This window comes from Accipiter gentilis, chromosome 16 (assembly GCF_929443795.1).
Source record: "Accipiter gentilis chromosome 16, bAccGen1.1, whole genome shotgun sequence".
Lineage (NCBI taxonomy): Eukaryota > Metazoa > Chordata > Aves > Accipitriformes > Accipitridae > Astur > Astur gentilis.
This window is the reverse complement of record NC_064895.1, coordinates 1,787,227-1,808,896: the sequence shown is the minus strand read 5'-3', so window position 1 is coordinate 1,808,896 and position 21,670 is coordinate 1,787,227. Positions and strand designations below refer to the sequence as shown.

The following is a 21,670-nucleotide window of genomic DNA, read 5'->3' as shown; positions in this document are numbered from 1 at the left end:
CTTGCCATATGTTTGCCATTATCCTGTTTCTTTTGTTTCCTCTTATGAAATTCTATAGTTTTAGACAGTTCTTGACAAGGCAATAATATGGCAATATTGCAAAAATTCTGGTAAGGGTAAAGAAAACACTTCGTTGAGCAAAGATTTACAAGTGCCTCAAAGTCTTCAGACATACTTAGCACCTTCAGTCTCTAGCAAAGTCAAAAGACTGGCAGATGCTAAGCACGTCTGGAAATGAGATTCCCTTCACATCAGAGGGCAGATTCACAGTATTGTCTGTACTGTATAACTTATTTGCAGTAACAGAATGGAGACTACAGCAGTTAGGTGAATCGACCATTTCCAGCTACTCAGCACAGCTCTCTGGTCAATATGTTTTTCCATTTTTAAACAGCTATTCCAGGTTCACACATTGTGTTGATACAGAGCTGCTAAGGCAGCAGCTGGATGCTGTGAAACACTTTCAGAGGTTGATGGTCTGACTTGGTTTTCATCCCGCATCAGCCTATCACTCCTCTAAGTTCCATCAACGTTACCTTTCTGGTAAGAGGTACCTCTATAGGCACTGGTATGACTTCTGCTAGGAGACAGCCGTAAAACGCCACCATAAACATGACTGGATCATTGTTGGGATAAACAAGGGCTACCTACAATTCACAAAAATGTGGTGTTAGTTGAAATACAAGGAAAAATTGCACAGTTCAGATCTACAGCGACTAAAAGTCAGAAAACTTTGTGTTATTTCACATTCTACCACAACATCTTTCACAGGGCATCTTTAAGCACTCTTTCTTCTGCGGAATATCTGGTATGTGCATGAGTTCCTTGCGCAGCAATGTCAGCATTCCCTGTGCACCCATACACATGAAGATGCACACACAGCCAAAACACAGAGATGTAAAACTCTGTTTTTCTCTCAGAGGTGCAATGCTCTTCCTTAGATGTATTTCGAAGTCCAGAGCCAAGAAGTTGCTTACAGAGGAGCCAGCAGGACTGAAAAATCACAAAAGTTTCTTTCCCAAATAGCCTGTCCCTGGGATAAGAGTCTCGCTATTAAAAGGACAAGATTATAGTGTCTGTAGTAAGTTACAGCCCCCCAAACCCCTCTTTTTATTTCAGAGGGAGAACCAGACAGTCCCAAACTCATTACCCTATCTCCAGGTTTTAACACGGGTTCATTTTTGGTCCCCAGTTTATTAAGCAGTGTGTAGGCCAGCTTGAGACTTCTGCTCCACAATTTGCCTAGAACACAAAGAAGAGAGACTTGCACAACTCTAAATCAATCCAGCATACAAGAGAATATTTCAATTCTTGACTGCTTTTACTGTCTACAGTCACATCCTCTTTCAGTTACACTGCTTTGTCTACAAAGCTCTCAAAAACCGGGAAGGTATTTGCAACCACACTAAGACTAACAACGCTGTGTTCTATCCAATGCTGCTCTTTCGAAGCAGTTTAGCAATGGGAGCCAGGGCTCAACTCACCATACGTGAGGGTATAAACTGGTTTTCCTGTAACATCCAGTGCTGTCAGACAGGGGCATTTAGCTTGCGTGGTTCCCCAGCGCTGCAGTGCTGCTTCTAAGGCAGGAGGCCAGTTACAAACAACTCCCAGGGGTTCTCCCTTCACAGGTGTCATCTGACGTCCTTCTGGCTTGGGCTGATTTGGGTCAGGCTGTGGAACTGAAGAAAATTCAATAATGTTTCCAGTTCATCTTTGCCCATTTGTTACCAGTTAGGCTGGAAAGACATACTGAAAACAAATGCTCTTCCTCATCACCTTTAGGTTTAATAACCCCTATCACATATAATTTCCTAGGAAGCCCTTCACAGAACAAAATATCATGAACATAGCCTTCTCCTAAGGTGCTGCTAAAGGGTATTCATTACAACAGTAGTGAGGAAAGTAACACAGAATTGGAGAAAAGAAAAACAGTCTTACAAAATAAGCTTGTAATGAAATTACCATTAAAGACAATCCCTTTTGGGAAATTAATTAAAGTAGCCTAAACAAATGAAAGGGGTTTAAAAATGTATTTAAATAGTTTTGTTAATAAGTTTTAGTTATTGCTAGAAGTTTAGTGTGAGGAGGCCACCCAAAGCTCAGCAGTACAGTAAATTACTTCAAACATTGGTTTTGTATCAGACTATTCATGCAGGCTACGGTTAGCTACAAATAGCCAGAGTCAACTTCAAAAACAATGGGATAAATAAATTCAGCACTGTGCATGTCTGTGTACTTATAACAAATGATTAATAAAAAACATTATTTGGTGCTATTACCTTCCACAATTTCTTCAAAATCATCCACAAAAAATTCTTTCAGGGGTGGTCTTTTAGGTCTTTTCAAGGTGTTAAGCAACTGCTGAATTTTCGTGGAGACTCTACTACTCACAGGAACACCTGGAGGGAAAGATTTTTGTCTAATAAAAGTGTTCATCATGCCTATTAACATTTATATCTTACCGCCTTCCACTGGAGGATACTTCTCTTCATGCGCCCACTCATTCAACTACTGGCTTCCATTATTAAAAGTTGTGCCAGTGCAGGACATCATTAGTAAGTATTATATCAGTTCTGTATTAACTCAGTGGTCAGAAAATCCTAGTAATAGAAATGAATTTTTAAAGCATTTACTCCCTTCTGAAGGCTGATTTCCATCTGTCTCTGACACACTGCACTTGCTGTGAAACACTGCCTACAGACCTGCGCCTGCCTGCAGTATCGATCAACTGCAGTGCAAGATTGCCAGCAGAGGGAGGACACAACAAGACCAGAAGCGTTACTGCTACCCCTCTGCACAAAGGTTTATGCCAACCAGCTTAGAGTGAGTATTATCAGCTTCATGGGAGCTTAATTATAGTTAAGAATTACATTATTTCATTCATCTTACCTTTCCTTCAGGGAATTCTAGGACAAAAGCTTTTAAAAACAATTAGCCTACCTATGCATTTATCATTTTTTTCTTAAAAAGCAGTAAAGAAGAGAAAAGCCTATGATCTCTCCCATTATTTTCTCCAGTTCAGTACATAGTAGCAAACTGCTGCAGCATGGGAATGTGTTCATGCCAATGTCATAACTGTGGCATAGGAATGTGTTAATGCTAATGCCATAACCATTTCAAATTTGAGAAGTGCTTAAATGGGATAAACTTAAGTCACATGATTTGTTCTCCCAGCTCAAGTCCTTAACACCATTCTAATTTCTGGGTACTCTGAAAGCTTCCGTACCATCAGCAGTATCCATGAGACTAGACCGATTAGATCCCTTGTGCATGCCTTTCACGATCCCTGAAGGAGGAAGGTCAATCGCTGCTGGGCGTGCTGAGGAAGAGGAGGTAGTTGCTGTGACATCTGGGGGAACTGAGAAATTTTCTAAAAGAAGGGAGAAAATTGAGATAGCAATTAACATATACCTTTTATTATCAGATGAAACAAGCAAAGTGTTAGTTACCTGTTACCAACAATCTTAAGAATTTAATGGGTTGAATGTGTGGGAGCTCTTATTAATGCTAAACACACCGCTTCCTAAATATTAAGTAGCTCTAGGAAGTGCACGTTATCTGTTCTGGAAAACAGAAAACAAAGGCACAAGATGAGTGGCTTTGTCCATGTCAGGAAAGTGGTTCACCAAAACAGAATTCCTATTCTTGGTCTCTAACCTTCAAATCAAGCTAAATCTCTTGAACCTTCAGCACTGTTAAAAAAAAAAAATAAAAATTTGAGATCCACATGAGCTCTGAAATATTCACAGCCCCAGAACAAAAATCTACATCACCTATGCAGTAATCTCTCTTGCTAGAATTATACTATTTAACTTTTTTGTCAGTAAGGGCTTTCTGAAACAAAACACGCGGTAGGCTATTGACTAAAGCAGATCAGCAAAAAATCATGTTGGGCTTAAATTTCTTCCAGTTCGGTGGCTAAACAGTATGAGCCTGTCCAGCAGTTAAATAATAAACTTAAAATCCAACGAATAGAGAGAGCTGGTTCTTACTTTTGCTTTAAGTTGCAAGACATTGTTCTGCTTTTCAGATGAGTTTGTAAGCTTCGAAACTACAAGTATCACTTCAGTAATTCTCTCATTAGCTTTCTCTTAATTAAGTGATTTTTGCTTACATGGGATTTCTTTGTACAACACAGTAGGTTCTATCATCTGATAGGGCAAGAATATTCTATTCTAGCTTAATAGAACCAGCAACTGTTGCTTACAAAGGAAAAAACACAACAATTTTGAAACTGTATGTTGGCTTGCACAGAGAGAGTCTGAAGGAAGTCAGATACTGAATAATTCCCACAGAAAGGTTTTTGCGGCTGATTCTCTGCGCCCCTCTTTCTACTGGGAAAAAAAATCCGTTTCTGCATACTTTTGGAGATACATTGGCAAGGAGTATTTCTCATTTATTGAGCTTCTAATATCAGTAGGAAGGACATACAACTCCAAACATTTGCAGGACTTTTTACTGCTCTCTCCAAAGAAATATATGAAATTGCACATGTGAGAGTTCCTGTTCATTTAAATTAGGTGTTAGCACAGGATGAATGTGGCATCTACATGGCAAAAACAGAATTCCAACAAAGATTTAAAGCTTCCATTTTGCATAAAATACTAATTATATTAGATAGTAGTTATTCTGTAGGTAAAAAGCTAGATTACCTTAATTCATTACAAAAGGTAACGTGGCTTTCTGTATGCTCCAATTAAAAACAGCCTCTCTGCTTCAAAGATGCGTTAATTATATTTACTACATTTTATGGGCAATTTCTCCAGTTTTCCATCTCAGAAAACAATTTGCATCCCAGCAAATAAACAAACAAAAATAACAGCAATAAAAAAAAAAAGTGAAACAGTTAAAAACACCAGCACTTCTATGCACTGCTTGCCCCAAACCAGTTAAGCAAAAGCAGAGAGCACACAAAATACAGACATCTCCTAAGATGCAGTAATATCCTTAACAGAAGATAAAAAAGACAAACATACACAGAGCAAAAACAAACTTTGCAATTTCAAACAGAAGCATCAGCAGCAAGGAGCACCTCAGAGCCTCAAAAAACTGAGCCTGGGGTATCCAGATCTGTAAATTTTGCTCTGTCTTCTCAATACCTGGATGCTCTGATTGTTTCTCAGACTAGTCATGAAAGATCTATGCTAAATCTTTACTCTGCTAAAACCATTTTTTTCAATGACATGCTCATTTGCTCACATAAATGGCTGGTTTTGGTTCTTTTTCTTTTCTTTTCTTTTTTAATCTAATGCAAACAATAAACCATTAGGGCTTGTAGCAAAAAGAGAATGTTAAAACACAGCATTTCCCCCACCCAATAGGCAAAGACAACCCTATGGTATTCATCAGGACACAGATGCCAAATGCTACGTGCATATGGTAGCTTTGTACACACAGTAGCTTTAAATAGCTATAGACATAAGCAACACAGTATACAGAAAGAAAGTTGTGCCTACTGATCCTGTCAATACTGTCATCACACCCTGGAGCCTTTTCTACTTCAATAAGCTCCTGTTCCCCACTTCCCCTTTTTCAACCACCTCAATATTCTGAAATTCTTAAGGAAAACATCATCACGATGGTGCAACTCCAACAAATCCTAGCAAGTTCCATCAAAACTAACTAAACTCTTGATCTGAATTTCCCTTATGCAATGGACAACTCCAGCTTTATTAATACAATCTGAACTTGAAGCAGTTTTTCTGTTCATACCCATCTCCTACCTATTCGAGTATTCGCAAATACATCAGCTAGCGACCCACTGGTCCCTTTGCCTTCTCCATGGGAAAGTGTAGAAGATGCTGATGAAGATGTGGATGACCCCTGAATAGATCGGTTGATCCAAGACTCAGCATTCTGTAAGCTCTGATGCAATGCAGCAGAAAGAGCAGCTTGGCGCCTTAGTGACCCCTCATCCTCGGATGCGGAAGACGTGTCTGTGTGGAAGCAGAAAAGAAAATCTAGCTGCTTAGGGAAAAGCACATTACACTGAACATGCTCTCTTTCCAATTCACATATCAATGGCACAGGCTTGTAATATAAAGAACTCTTTTTTTCCACAGGCTGTGTCAAACAAGGTTACACTGGCCAAAACAGAAGTTGAAGCAGCAGATGCCTGCAACATTTACCCCTGGTGTTTTGACCCTGTTTAAAGCACACAAAAGATTCACCTCCTCAGACAAGTATCCTTCCCCTGGGTTCTCCAAGTTTATTAACTTATCTCATTACTTTTCCATTCATATTCTATAGTATCAGATGCTGTGTTGCCTAACTTTGCTAATTCTGAAATGGGAAGTGAGGGGTCAGTATCATTCTCAAAGCTGAAAATTCAAAGGAACAGAACAGAATGCAGGCGCTGGGAAACAAATATGCCAAGGCCACACACAGAAAATGCTTTTGTCTGGTATTCTAAATGGGTCCCTTTTAATTGCAGAAAACAAAACAAAAAAATCCCCAAACAAAACAGAAAACTACAACAGGGAACTGCATCCTGCCTTTCTGAGAGAACAGATACCTTGCCTATCCTAAAGTTGTGAACTATTTATTTTATCACAAAGAAAGCGCTCATTACTTTATAATTTAAATTGTACAGGGCTACATACAAACATTCAGTTACGCTTTGGCCTAAAACTTACGTGTTCTTCAAAGTGATTGCCTGCCTATACTCTAGTTGTAAATCAAACTATTAAATCATGTTCTACCTACTTGCCAAAGCAGAATGCAGTCACAAGCTGAAGGAAAAGACTGATTCCAGACACACCGTAAGTGCTAACCTTTATTTGTGTCGTACCCACAGCTCAGAATGTGCTGTAGTCCTGGAAAAGTTAGTACAAAGCTAAGACCCAAGCAGACACTGGGAACATGCATTAGTCCCCAGTAGAAAGCTAAAGAAAAAAGGAAGTACGAAGAAAAAAGAAGGTAAAAGAATAGGTATGAGTGAAGTGGCCTAGCAGAGCAGTTTCAGAGACATGAATTCACAATGAGATATGAATTCATAATCTTCAGATGCCTTCATCAATCCAAATGACTGTGATGCTTCTGCACAATGAGAGACAACATAAAAGTCACTGCCAAAAATTACACACATTCATCTTTAAGCCAATGCGTATAGCTGCTTGAAAACAGAGAGGTTTATTAATAATCTGATGCACATGCACCATAACAGACACCACATTATCCAAGGTATTTTGCCACATCCATTACATGGGAGGGGTTAGGAAAGAAAAGTCCTGCAAGTCATGGAATCCCACAGGACCACCTCCAAGGTCCTTGCCCAGAAATGCATATCAATGCAAATCCTTTTCCTATATGTTGAGTATTAGACCTTAGCAAAATCAAAATGTGAATTATGCAACTGAAATAGGTGTGAGGGAAGCAAAAAAAAGAAGCCTCAGTCCAGCAAGCCCACTCAGCTCTCGCCAATTGATTGTTTAAAAGCTCCCAGAAGAGGAGTCATTTTCACAGCCCTAACAGCAGCTCCATGAAAACAAGCAGCTGCTCAAACGTAGCAGGAGAGCTACAGGAATAACAGACTACCTACAAATGTGCTGAAGAGCTTGAATATTTTGACAATTGCAGCCTCTTGATTTGGAAACTGTTACTAAAGCGTACCTTAACATCCATGCAGACACGCACACTCTAAGAACCTAACCTGGGGGAGTGCAGGCATCAGCTGGAGACTGAACAAATGTAGACCGCCTTTTCGTTGGCATGGGCAGGGCCATCTTCTGCTCTTTGTGTTTTGCCAGTGCTGCTTGAACTGCTTCTGTGTGGATATCTGCAAAATGGAAGTTCATATACTCAGTTTTGCAACAGTAGAGGAGGAAGAAAAACACGAGGCTTACACATGTGCAACTATTGCTAGCCATCTGTATTTATGCAACCCCCCCATTTTACAGTACCTTCCCAAACAACTGATTTTGCCACCTCATGAGTAACATTTCCTTCTTTTTTTAAAAAAAACAACAAACCAACAACCAGGGAGACTAACTGAGGTTTCTAAAGTTAGCAAGCTAATAGCAGGGCCAGGTTTTTTAGTCTAGAATCTTCTGGATTAGTCATTATATTCTGGTATCTCTAGCAACCTTTATGGAAACCCCAACCCCACCAGACTGTTTCCCTCAACCAAAGGTTATCCTAAAACTGCTTGTGCATAATTTAAAATATGCCTATAACCTAACTGTATACAGCCCCAGGAGTAACTCTGGTCTATAAACTGACAAATTCTGAGCCAGTTGCCTGATTTAGGAAAAACCTTATGTTCAAAAACCTGACTGGATGCAGATTTCATGTAAATCTTGAAAGTTATGAACTGCAGCTGCAAATACATGTTGATTAGTAACTGAAACAGGCTAGGACATGAGGCCTCCATCCCTCTACAAACATCTAAAACTCTTTAAAGGAAGACACATCGCTGGTGATGGGAAGACAACTTATTAAAAAACTACTCTGACAAGGGAGAGCTCATCCACATTAATTTCTCAGATTAATGTCTTTTAATTATGCTTTTCCAAACCCCAGAAAACTAGGCTCTTCTAATGCTTTAGGAAATGGCAGTATACAATAGCCGTGTTACTGGAGAAGGTATATTTGATATACTTTATTTGGCCCTGTTGAGAAGAAAACTTAAATCTTATTAATGAAAACTGAAAACCAAAACCAAGTGGAGACAAAAAATAGGTGCCTCCACCTTCTCCTTTTCTTAAGCAGAGAAGGAAATCAGCAGGGTGCTAGTCAGCCATTTCTGCTGCTCTTTGGAAGTACTTTAAGCACAGATAAAGACAGCTCTCATTCTCCAACCTCCTAGAGCAGATATGCACAGCAATCACCAATTCCAGGAACAAATTATTACCTGTCACTTCACTGAATCTTGTTACCTACAGACATCGTTAAAATAAGCTTTCCATTCTGTGAACGACTTGCATTGAATAGTTGCATTCAAGCCAAAAAATCAAGGTGGCAAAAAATTATTTGCTTTTTCTTCTTAGCATTCTTTTTTGATTCAGCAGCTATAGTCCTACAAGTCTGATAGTTCTTTATACAGAACCACCAAGGTAGGACTTTCCATCAGTGGACAAATAATAAGCTTGATTCCTTGAGGGGACAGAGTACATTCTTCCTCATTAACAGGAATCCCAGGTGAACTCTTGCCCCTGCTCTTACCAGATCGATAGCGTTCATCTCTGGCTCCCCCTGAGCGAGCTCGGTGAAATTTGGATGAGGATGATGATGATGCTGAGGTCGGAGTTGCAGATGGAACAGGCATCTGAGTTCTGGATTCCTTCTGTAGTGCTGGATCAACCCCTGGAAAACAGTCCACAAATTCTCTGAGAGCAGGAAATAGAAGTAGCTTTTTTTGACCATACTTTTCTCTTTTACCATATAATTACAGCATTTCCCCTTCTTTGTTTCTTTTTTTTTTTTTTTTTTTGTACTGAAGTGGATCTAATTAGAATATTAACACATCTGTTCAATTATACCATAAGCAGTTAAGATATACCTGTCCCTTCTTTGACCTTAAGAGGCTTTTTCCAGCTTTTTTCTTTCTAAGGGGTTGTTAGGCACCTGAAGAGGCAATTTACAGCAAATCTGAAGCAGGTGACATAATACACAATTTCACGTAATTTAAGTAACCTATCAGTGATAAAGGGAGATGAAGTCATCTTTAAAGAATCCATTACAAAATACAAAAGCAAAGGTGATAAGATACAGATAAATTTTGATAAACAAAATAGTAGATAAGGCAGGTAAGTCCTACACTTCCACACCCTTAATAGGGCCATTTGCAATGAATTTCAATGTTTTGCGATTTAGTATCTGTATAGTTTGCTCCCTATTTTTCCATGTTTCCAATGGGAAGAGGACTGCACCATACTCTCATTGTTGCATTAAGGAGGAAGAGAATTGGCAGTTTAACTTGTGGTAAAGCAATATATGTAGCTGCTTTTAGAGATCATAGTCATTTACACCAGTCTCCTTCTAGACACCACTGCTATGGGCACAATGAGTAAAGGGGTTTGACTGATGCAATACGTCATTATCCCAAATTAAGTTTGAGTTGTGAAAAGAGCAAACCCACAGAAAAACGTGTTGAGAAGTTGGGTTCATTACTCAGTGTTCCACTGACCAGTGTGTGTTATTGACAGGAAAACCGATAATATACCAGCAGCAAGAGCCTTTGCTGTTCACATTAATGACAAAACCGAATAGACCTTTAGTTGTCCAGGTTCTGGCTCCTTTCAGCATGTCAAGAAGCGAGTGGCTTTATCATCCTGTAAAAGTTTGTTTTTCCCATGAATACAGGGAGCTAAATAGATAATCTGATAAGAAATTATCATTTTACATAATTCAGCAAGGGACACTAGGAATCGTGGCTACTGGAGTCTCGATTCTAAAATGAATCTGTGCATCAGTGGGAACTTTTTAAAAACCAAAACCAAAAGGTCATATATAGCTGTAATTACAGTTGTCACCTGAAGTCATGCAAAAAGAAGAGCAATTGTGTCATTTAAATATGCGGTGCTTATGAATTCTCACAAACTACCAAAGGATTAGAGAAATGAAGAGGAAACCACAAATATTGGAGTCCAATTCCAGTTATACCACTTTCTTAGTGTGTGGTTTTAGGTAAACAACTTAAGGCAAGCGCCTCAAGCTCAGGGAACTTACAATACCAGCAAATCACACCTAACTAGTTACAGAAATCTTCAACCATCTTCTACACCTTCCAACATCCTAAAAAGCAAAATATTAATTGAATGTTATAGCTAACTAACTATCCAATAAGCTCAGCATTATATGCTTTGGAAAAAATTCAAGAATATGGGGGCAACACGCTCCTGGAAGAAGTCCTCTCTTAACCCCTAGCTTTAATATTTGGCCTGGGAATCTTTACAAAACTTTTCACCTCTTAATCAAATTTTTAGCAGTTCTGTTTGCAATATCAATATTCAATGGAGGCAAGCTACCGAGCTTATGTAGTAATGATTCTTTAAACTATCATGCAAAAAAATCAGAACCTTTATTTCTAGTTAAAAAGAACACATCCTGCTAGCTAGAAATTCTCAAACCATATTAGGGGGACAAACAACTATTCCTCATTTTCACTGGTATTTTTTGGATATCATAACATATACCACAGAGTTCTGTGGTTGCTTATCAAAACATAACCATCACCTGTACAAAGATGCCAGTGGCACAAAAAATAGAATGGAAAAGGAAAAGAGACTTCTGAGGTTTAAGTGCAGGACCCAGTAATCAAAAGACCTGGACTTCAGAGCAAGATTTTCAATTCAAAATCTCAGTTTACCCACATCCAAAAGAATCAGTGTTTGTGTCCCCTTTCTGTCATTCTAGAACACATTTCATTGATAACTAGTTTAACATCCTTGTAGCATATACTTGCCTTAAATCAAAACCAAGAGAGTTTTATTTTGAGTTTATTTCCAAACACAAGACACCTTCATAGGCTGGGAAGAAAAGCTTAATGCTTTCTGATCATTCAAGTACTTACGAATTCAAGTACCCACTAGATGTCAGCAGCAGATTTAACACTATTTTAAATGGATTATTAAATTCATATTCAGTTCTCTAAGTCTTGCAAAAGCATCTCATCTGCTCTGCAAGACATCACAAGGCAAACATGACATTCCATTTACAAAGGGATCAAATGTGTCTGTAAGTGACATGACACACCAAGAGCAAGCTCTTTGTTTAAATATTTTACTATGACATAATAACATGTTACAGTAGCCTAACAAAGCATTCAAGCACAGATGAGGGAAAAAGTGTATAGCTACAGTAAATCATAAATGGTTATACAACAAAGCAACATAAGTGAGCTAAGCCTGGCAGGTGATAGCTGACTTATTTAGCATTCCCTTTAGAATAATCCTGCTATAGCTGCAGTTCCTGCTGGCAGGATCCGAATCTACAGAAAAATGAAAAATAAAATATTTTAGATTTCCTTTTGAAGGATGCTATGGATTTTTTAATTGTCCTTAGTTTTAAAGCAGAATTGACTGCTTTGTGATCCCTGTGTTTTGTTGAAGGAAGAGGTTCAATGATTTAGAGATTCAGGGATTTATTTTTTTTGTTCCATAAAAATATTTTTAGATTAAAAGAATCATTATAAGCATCATGTATGATCAACAAGGATAAATGTTTACATTAATAACAAGGACAGTAAGTGCTAGATTCATCTGACAGAAGAAAAGCAGCAGGCAAACCTGTTATTCTGCTGTTTTGCATACAGAATTGAACAGAAGTGCCAGTCTTGGACTGGCTATTCCTTATAACAAGATGATTTTTTCAAGCTACATGCCTGTAAAAATCATATAAATAACAAACTCAAGTATCTAGGGTTTACAAGCCAACCTGAACAGCACTTCCAGAGCACAGGGGACAGCCTCACTCAGCAGCAGGCATGGCTGCATAAGCTTAGTGTGATTGCTGCTGTCTTTCAGCATTTAGAAGGCTCAGAACTCACCAAATTTAGGAGATTCAGAGACTTTTGCAGGAGATACTAGCTAGATGGATCTTAATTTGGCCTTGTACAAGACATGAAGGAAGAATTCAGGTGCTCCATTGATTCAGTCCTGGATATTATTTCAAAGGTTGTGAAAGATACTTCCTAGAGTCAAGTGATAAGCTTTATTTGAAATTGTGATACCCCTCAGACTGAATGAGGAAGAAAATAATTCCCCATTTGTGGTAGCTGCAAGTCAGATCTTGTAAATGGGTGAAACTGTCTAAACAACACTAAGCTGGAGCGCGTGTGCATGATTTACAGGTTTAGACAAAGCTGTTTTATCACTGATTACTATTCCACATTAGCTCCCATTTGAAATAACATGATGCTGAAAGACCGGGGGGGGGGGGGGGGGGGAATAAAGTTTTTTTAAAAAAGGCAAAACTCTACTGTAGAGTTCTTTCTGCTGGCTTATTGGAAGTCCACAACACACAGGGTGGCAGGAAGGACTCTTCTGAGACAGGAAATACATGACAGCCCACTTGGGAAGCAAAGAAGAAATGCTTCTTTTCCAAAGTGCCACGAGTTTAAAGAAATGAACCGCTAAAGTAACAGAATCTATAACGTTCCCACCTTGTGCTATACGTAACAACATGAAGCAGAAAAAACAACAAAACATACATTAACAGCTAGAATTCACAGATCAATTAAAACATCTTCAAATGTTATCAATCTCAACAGGTTTACAAGCATATTAGTCCTATTTTCCAACAGCTTTCCCTGAGGTACTGGAATACAAAAACCCACCAGATCATATTAATCTTACCTTTGCAATAATGTTCTCTTTGCTTGTTTAAAATTTTAAATTTTTTTCATCATCATGAGAATAGAAAACAGGAGCAAGAGCACTACAGCAGTTACATAAAAAGGTTGTGACAGTGAATCAGTGCTTAATGAACATAATTTCCTTTACGCATTAGCAGAGGAACCGAATGCATTATCTTAAATAGCAAGAAAACGTACTCTGCCAACAGTGTGTGTGCAAGGGCTGCTAATTTTGGCAAAGGCATTCCAGCATCTGCATTGTTTGAGCTAAAAAAGTTGTAAAAGCTGTTCCAGATTTGCAGCAACTAATATGGGCAGGAGCTCTTTCTCTAGGCAGAAGTTTGCCTGTAGTCTGCAGCAAAAACTAGGTTTAAGAGGTAGTGAGTTACTATACCACCTCCTAGTAGCAGAGTAGTTCATCTGCCCATCCAAAAACCATTCTGCAAAATAGTAAAAAATAGCATTGTATCGCACCTTTTAAAATAGGCATACAAATATTCAGTCCTCACAAACGACTCTGAAGGTTACTTGAAAACGTCAGTGTTAGTCCAATAAAAGCAACATCTCAAGCCACTGAGACCTTCTCTCTGTTTCAAAATGGAACTTATGGTTTAGCTACAGTTACATTCAGAAAGACACTGAGGATGAGATGAGAGGAGGGTGGCCTTTATTTTTGCTGGTGGTTAGTCGGTAGTGTAACATGAAATAAGCATGCCTGTCCTCCCTGTTTTGGTTCGGGCACCAGCGAAAGCAGCATTACTTAACACACTCAACTTGGGAAGCTGCTCAAAATTCTTTATTCAAAGCCTTTTGTGCAGCAGCCAGCAGGTAACAGAGAAGCAAAAAACTCTGGTATCACAACTCCATCACCTCAGTAAGTTTCATTTACAAAAATGGATGTTGCACCAGGAAAAACATGTATCTTTAGGTAATTAACATTGTTGCCTTAACTCCAAAATAATGAGGCAAGCTCCCAGAGGCAATGTGAATGGGAGCACCGATTTAGCAATAAGAATCTCCCAAATTATAATGCTGACATGCCCTGACATGTCATCATACCTACCTTCGCCTCACTTCACATCTATGAAATAGAGACAATACATTAGCTAACATCAGGAAGGTGCTTTGAGAAATGTAATGCACTAAATGCCAAGAGTAATTTTTTTTGTTGTTGTTATGGACTAAATTAATTTTCTGCTCATTAACAAGGTGACCTGATTCTGAATCCCTCATGCGTGACTTCAGCAGGATTTTTACAACAGGACATTCCCAGATATAGGGGCAGCTGGATATAAGATATATAAAAAGCTGGAGGGCTGAGAGAGAATGGCAGTCAAAATGCTATCTTAATTGGTGACCTCCTATCAGCCTGTGTCTCTTCCTGAACTTAGGCTCATTCTGCAGCTTTCAAAAGCATGACAATTAAAATAACAGGGCCACAGACAGTCTTGCCAAACACTTTTTTTTCCTCCTAATTAAACAACGTTTTCTAAAACAAACCAAACATGCGTGCACAGTGACAAGCATGAGGGGCACAAGATCATTTCGTCAGATGAAAAGCAACTTGTAGAGCTTCAGCCTCTGCCAGACTCCAGGACAAAAGCAAGTCTGCCAAGAAGGCACTTGAACACACGAAAGGAGCCCACATTTCCTTCTAAGGCTCAAGATCTCCGCTGGTGTACACGTTGGACTGAGAGATTGTAAAACCTGCTTAACAAATAGCTACTTATGAAGACCTTTAAGAGGGATTAGTCATGTGTATTACTTTTTGGTTTCTTTAAATAACAGAAACAGATTTGATACAAAGGTAGCAACCGAGTCATCAGAGATTCCTATCACATCCTGGGTCAGGGAGGCAGTCCTCAGTACTCAGAGAGCTGTTTCCAACAAAATCTCAAATCTGAAGACTAAACCCCAATTTTTGCTTGCCTTGCTACCTGCAGTATGTTAGCTCAGACAGAATACACCCTTCTTTCGTGTGTAAAGCACCCACGATGGCAGTAAGTCTTGGACAAGAGACCGGGCAGCAGCTTTATTTGAATATGCAAGCAAAACAAAGTTGAGAAACAACTGGGATGGAGGAGAGCAGGAATGCAACCATCAAGTGTTTTGGATCGGCAGAGTCTAGAAGTTACCACTACAATGGCAGAGTCCTTTTATGTTCCTCAAGCAATTGCCTGAAGTGAACTGCTGTAATTTCAGCAGAAAAAAACCTATACAATCTTTCCCCAATTGATGCAGTGCTGATGGTCAATAAATGCACTTTTAGCCTTCACTTTTCAAAATTTTTTTGGCAGTGGTTCACTCTCAGAAAATTACAGTAAGTCCAGTCATGACTGCCTGTCATAACCATTCACTCCCCAAACTGCTAAGAGCCAGACACATTAGTTTTTAATGGTTAAGCATCTCCGCATATCAGTAGTACAATTATTTTGGGTAAGCATCCCCATAATAATTATTAGACATACTTTCAGCCATGTTCTTCAGTTTACAATTATATATAATTATCCTACATACAATCAGCTCTACTGTTAAGGATCTTTGAACCAAAAGAAACAGATGTAAACGAAGTACATGAATTCAGCTACTCTGGTAAAATACACCAACAAATTATGAAAATTCTAATGTTTCTCCAACAAGGAATTAAGATGGCTGAAAGAAGGATGCAGTACAGACCAACTCTCCAGCTAAGCCATTTTTAAGAAGGTTTCAAGAATTATTTTTGAGGGCCTCACACTTCATGATTGATTGAAAGCCCTTGAGTTCTCAGCTGACATGGGATTAGGATGTGATTTATGTATGTGGGAGATAAAGACAGGGCATACAAAGTGTTGAAATACACAGCACTCTACAGAGGCCCACCAAAGAGCTCTGAAACTACCAGGAATCCCTGGAGTTCAATATGAACAAGCAAACTAGAAGCAAACGACTGCCCATGACTTCATGGCATCCATGCAACCTCCACAGTGTAATTATGAGATGAGGAAACACATATAAAGCAGAATAGTTCAGAGCTGGCAAATGAAATCTCAGTGCTCCACTCCACAGCCATTCCACAGATCCCTTTAATGTCAAGGCTATGCGAAATTCTTACACCAGCTGAAACAAGTGCCTACCTTGGGTTTGTGGAACATAGGGAGCCAGAAGTTTTGCTCTCTTCTTCTCATACCCCTTTTGTGTGATGTCCCCTAAAAACAAGGAAAGAAAACTAATTTAACCATGTCCTCATTTTTCAGTTTGAGGTCTGTTTGCTTATCTTTCCAGTAGCATGAAGGTTTCACCTGAACACAGCAATGCATATGCTGAAGAAAACCTGAAACCAAATAAAAGCGAGTACATTAAGATTTCAAAGCCTCCATATTACAGAACTTCTGTAGTTTCCCTTGGGATCAGAGATATACCCTATGCACTATTTAAATGCAGTAATTTGAATCAGAACAGCTATCTAAATGGAATATCAAAGCAATGAAAACCTAAAAAAGGGAAACTCAGAGTGCATGAAAATACTCTGTAACCACAAAGCCAACTTAGGCTAACAAAATGGAGTAATTCCCAAACAACAGGGCAAAGGGAAAGTGCAAATTCAGAGCCTCATCTTAAACTAATCAAATTGAGAACACCTTTAGCAATTAAAGTGAGCCTGCTGCAGGAGCTGTTTAGGGCACCTCCTAAAACTGAGGCAAGGATGAACAGCGTCAACTTAGACTACTGCCCAGCAAGCACATCCTACGATCCAGAAAAATCAGACTTTTAATCATGTCTATTTGATATTCAGTGAAAGCAGGCTAGGGGGTTGTGTTTTTTTTTAACCTGATAGTAGCTGTAATTTCACTCTGTGCTACTGGTAGAAGCATGCAGAAGATGGATGCTTGAACTCCACAGAAGCAAAAACTCCAGAACAGAATAAGTATTAGCAAACTTTTCACTTTTTTAAAAAACTAATCTGTCTGATCCTGGAGATGTACCATCTGGCTGCTGTCTTTTGTTTTAATTTCTTACATTACATCAGAACCACAAGAAAGACTGAAACCTTGAAGGGATTAAAACAAAAAACCCTGCAGCATTTCAAGCCTTTTTGTAGCCTGATCTGCACTTGTAACCTCTTATCTCTTGGGACCGAAAAATTCGAAGCGATCAAATGCATGGCAGTAAGAAAACAAAATTATTTGATATTACTTCTCAAGCTAAAATTAAGCCCATATTTGTATTACGACAAGAAACTAGTGATTGCAAACAGCATGTTTTCTTTGCCATGAGCTCGATTATTGCAAGGCAACAGAGTATTAGACGCTGAGCAGCACAGGCCACTCTATTTGCTGTCCTACAGCATCCTTCTGCCAGACACTTCCAGCCTGATCTGGAGGGCCACATCAGAAAAGGTGATTAAAGGGTTTAGGCTCTAAGCCTCCCAACACAACCAGCCTCTCTGCTAAACATTCCAGCTAACTGGCCATTTTGGTTATAAAGGTGATTTTGCAGTACTGAAATGCTTGGAAAGGGAATGGATTTCACTCCTTTGTGCTGGACAGTCAAATCTCAGTCTCACTTGAAATGCCCAGACTACAAGTTTTGAAGCTGAAACGGGAACTTACACTGCTTAGCGGAGGGTGTGCATTTGCACACAAAATTTTATCTTGCTCCTCTTACACTATGCTTGAGTCAGGCCCCAACAAGTCCAAACAAACCCAGCAACTGAGAATTAGAATGTCCATGAAGCACTGAAATGCCAACCAAAGCATTAATTTTAATGCTTGATTGCAATACATAGCTCAGTTAAATTAATCCAGCTCACAAGAGAGGTATGCTGCCAGTGTAAGAAAAGTACACCTTCAAAAAAGAGCTATACAAAGACTATACGCCAAAAGGATAACATTTTGATCGACTGCGTGAGCTACAAAATCCACCAGCTTTTCGGAGATTTGCCTCTCCATCTTCAGAGGCAGTTTTAATTCCCCACATTTGTTCATTTGGGTAGCAAATAGACCAGGGTGACTGCCCCTTCAAGAAAAACAAACCTGCACAGAAAGGGGAAGGATTTTTCCTTATAAGCCAACCCACAGATTTGTTTGTAGCTTGTTATTTTGTGATTAATTTCTCCACAAGATTTAATTGGACTCTTGACATTGGCGGTTACACACTATATGTAATAAAACATGTGCCACAGAAAATTGTTGGAACTACTAAGGAATACCAGTACATTATGAACAAATACCAGCACTCTCAACGTAAGTATCACATTCTGTTTTATGTACTGGGAAGCAAAGTATTCTCTGTAATCACTTGCTCCACACTAATATCCTACCAATAAAAAAAACCCTATCCTCACACGAATGCCAGACTTATGGTTCACAGTTGAAAAACAAGAAGGTAACTCAGGCCAAAACACTATTTGCAACCTTAACTACTGTGCAATGCAGATCATTTAAATTATTGCTTGAAAAAAAAGGATTCTCTGAGCATTAGCTAATTAAAAAAATAAAAAGCCTAATGCTATTTGGCAAAGGCAGGAAAGTTCCAAGTAGCAAAATTCAAGCAACAGAAATAAGGGCAATAAATTCGTGGGACTCCCCTGAAGCACTGTGTCTTCCCACTGCTGAATTTCCAAGTAGTTTGTTTAAAAAAAATAATTAAAAAAAAAAAATCAACCATTATTTCGACAAACAGGTTGACAGTCTCAAGCACCTGCCTACAGGATTAGAAAGTGTAACACTTACAATTTTAGACTGGCCCTACTGAAGTGGAACTAGGCAGTAGGGATTGAAAAGGTTAGAAGAAACAGATTAATTAAGAGTTCTTTATTTAAGGATAGGCATCCATGCAGGTTAGCAACAGAATACAATTATCTGAAATAAAGGTCCAGCAAGACACAGGGACTAAGGCTCTCAGAAAAAAGCTTGTGTGTAGGCATAGGTGACAGGTGTAAATTCATCTCAATAAAATTATGATCTGATTACTACAACCACAATAACTGTGCCTAAATTGACATCTCAAGACTTGGAAGGAAGCGTTCCTTTAATATGCTGCATGAGTGCAACGAATTTATTGTATAAAGCCTCTTCTCTCTGGTCATACATAGTTCAAATCTGTATCAGTCCACTGAGACAGAAACCAAAGATTCACTAAGGGAGAAATCTTCTTTCACCCTATTCCTTTTCTGCTGATTTACAGGAAATGGAAATGGCTAGATCCGAACATAAATGTGGACTTCCTCACCAAATATCATAAATTACTGCAACAGGAAGAGAACCAAGACAATAGGACTGCAATCTCAAGAACCATTCACTCCTACTACATAAACCTGGTAAATCATCAACCCTGCTTCCATGAATTAAACGCTTTGTGACATTTGGTGTGCTAAATTCTTCTAGATAGCTGAAAAAACAACCCAAGAACCACAACTCCTCTCTACACAGATGCAAGACACAGTACCACAAAGAAATCATTAGCAAAGCAAATGAGAGCTGACAATTTAGCTTTAAAATGGTGCTAGTGTTTGTTCATTCCTAGGAAAGAAATTACAAATAAAAACACTTACTGCTGAGACATTCTTTTGGCCCTCTCCCAGCTACAACTGTTTCTGTTCGGTTGTAGTCTGTATTTATCTGTATCCTAAGCTAGTCATGGTTGTGCCTCCACATGCTGAGAAGGCCCTGCTAAGGAAATCGAAGTCTGGTCAAAAGAAAGCAAAGCTTCAGCTTCTTTTCAGTCAAGACCCTTTCGCTATAACCAACCGTAAGATTCTTGTATGTCGTGATCTTTCCTAGCACCTCAAAATGTGATGTCAGCAACCTTTAGGCTTTGGGTGTTTTGTTTTGTTTCTGGTGTTTGTTTTTTGGTTTTTTTGTTGTTTTTTTTCTTTGTTTGGTTGGGTTTTTTAAGGACACATGAGAGTGAGCTTAAGCTGCTGATTGCTAATGCAGTGGAGGAACTGTCTTTCCTTGACACCTCTGCTGCAGTGACAGCAACCATCAGCTCACATGCAGTGACGTCTTCAACTTCCACAGGTAACCAGTACATTAGCACAGACTTAAGTGTAAATACAGCTCACCACCATTACAGTCCAGTTCACCAGCTCCACACACTACCATTTTTCCTCACTATGCTACCCAAACTCATAGTTTTTCCACCCCAACCAATGCAAAGCTCTGCTACCACCTTCACTACTCACAAAGGTTAACTCATCCCAACACACAAGGAATTTTCTCCTGCAGAGCCACCAGCTCAGTTTTCCTGCTCATTTTCAGATATTTGATGGACCAGCTCCAGCTAGCTTTATAGAACAGGTTCTCTGGCAAGCAGGCCAGCACTGGTGTTGCATTGCTTCAGTAGTTCCTCATCTCGCTATATATCACAATACTGTTCCCCTCTTTCAACCCTCTCTTCCTTAATCTTTTCTGTATTCTGACAGTTTTAAAAGAAGATTTTAAAGAAATCCTACTCTTCAAGACACAGCAGGTCTTGCAAATACACAAGAGATAGCCTTCTGTGGATACAGAGTAGGAAATAACTCTAGATTTATGGTTTGCAGAAACAAGACAAGTTCAATCAAGGAGCAATGATTTTTCCTCACTTGGGACTCCTGGACAATAGTCCTGACTGCAGACACCTCTGTGACGAAATCCAAGAGGCCCTGCTTGTTTGTGATTAAACAAGTATACATTTGAGAAACAGAATTCCCTAGAAAAAATGCAAAAAATGGCTTCTGAGATTCTTTTTTCATATGATTCTCCTAATTTCTTGAGAGAAAATTAGAATTTATCCTCATGATGCAAATCCAATCTGGATGTTCTGACCATTGAGAGTGCAAGAGAAAAGACAAATTCAGCAGTGACAGAAAACAGAGGGGTATGGGTTTATACAGAGCAGAAGGAAGCCCAGTGAACTACAACTGATCAGCCTAGATGTTACACCTATATTCAAATCATGCAATAGAGAAGCCTGAAACTTCAGGAGTCTCACCGCCCTGTGACGCCAGGCTGCTTTTTAGCAATTAGAGTTGATGATCTATTCTAAACAGTGGTGCTCAATCAGTGCAAGGTGGTAACACCAGCTAATCCTGCTACACTCAGACAATACTCCTCTTTCAACATCCTTGCTCCCCTTCCCCCCATGGAATGAGAACACTGAATCATTTACTGTCTAACAAAACCATAATTACTACAGTGGAGAAATTAAGGAAAATGATCACGTAGTGCACAGCATCTCCCCAACAAAGACTCCAAACACTTGACTGTATCAAGTAAAAGATTCAAATTTGAAAGCAGTTTGTATGCATTTTTAAAAAATGTTTGTATGCTTTAAAAAAAAAACCTCAATGTTTCTAGCAGTTTATGCTAACAGAGAATCATGGAAATGCTTCTGGTACATCCATTA

The 21,670-nt window shown here is 39.1% G+C and overlaps 1 protein-coding gene across 6 annotated transcripts in view; it reads right to left on the bottom strand.

Annotated features, from left to right (window-relative positions):
* Nucleotides 1-21,670, bottom strand: part of DIP2B (disco interacting protein 2 homolog B) — a 69,592-nt gene that overhangs the window by 23,063 nt on the left and 24,859 nt on the right. For 4 of the 6 annotated variants that reach the window (XR_007508313.1, XM_049818568.1, XM_049818570.1 and 1 more), the window contains exons 2-10: nt 16,414-16,485; nt 9,166-9,306; nt 7,655-7,780; nt 5,727-5,939; nt 3,230-3,373; nt 2,283-2,402; nt 1,485-1,682; nt 1,151-1,242; nt 537-647 (exon numbers count right to left, since the gene is read on the bottom strand). Coding sequence is in view for 5 of the 6 variants with exons in the window: in XM_049818568.1 (XP_049674525.1) it covers nt 537-647; nt 1,151-1,242; nt 1,485-1,682; nt 2,283-2,402; nt 3,230-3,373; nt 5,727-5,939; nt 7,655-7,780; nt 9,166-9,306; nt 16,414-16,485 (1,217 nt within the window). In the remaining variant the exon portion in view is untranslated. The remainder of the gene's footprint in view (nt 1-536; nt 648-1,150; nt 1,243-1,484; nt 1,683-2,282; nt 2,403-3,229; nt 3,374-5,726; nt 5,940-7,654; nt 7,781-9,165; nt 9,307-16,413; nt 16,486-21,670) is intronic. The other 2 variants (XM_049818569.1, XM_049818572.1) reach the window with 2 other exon arrangements.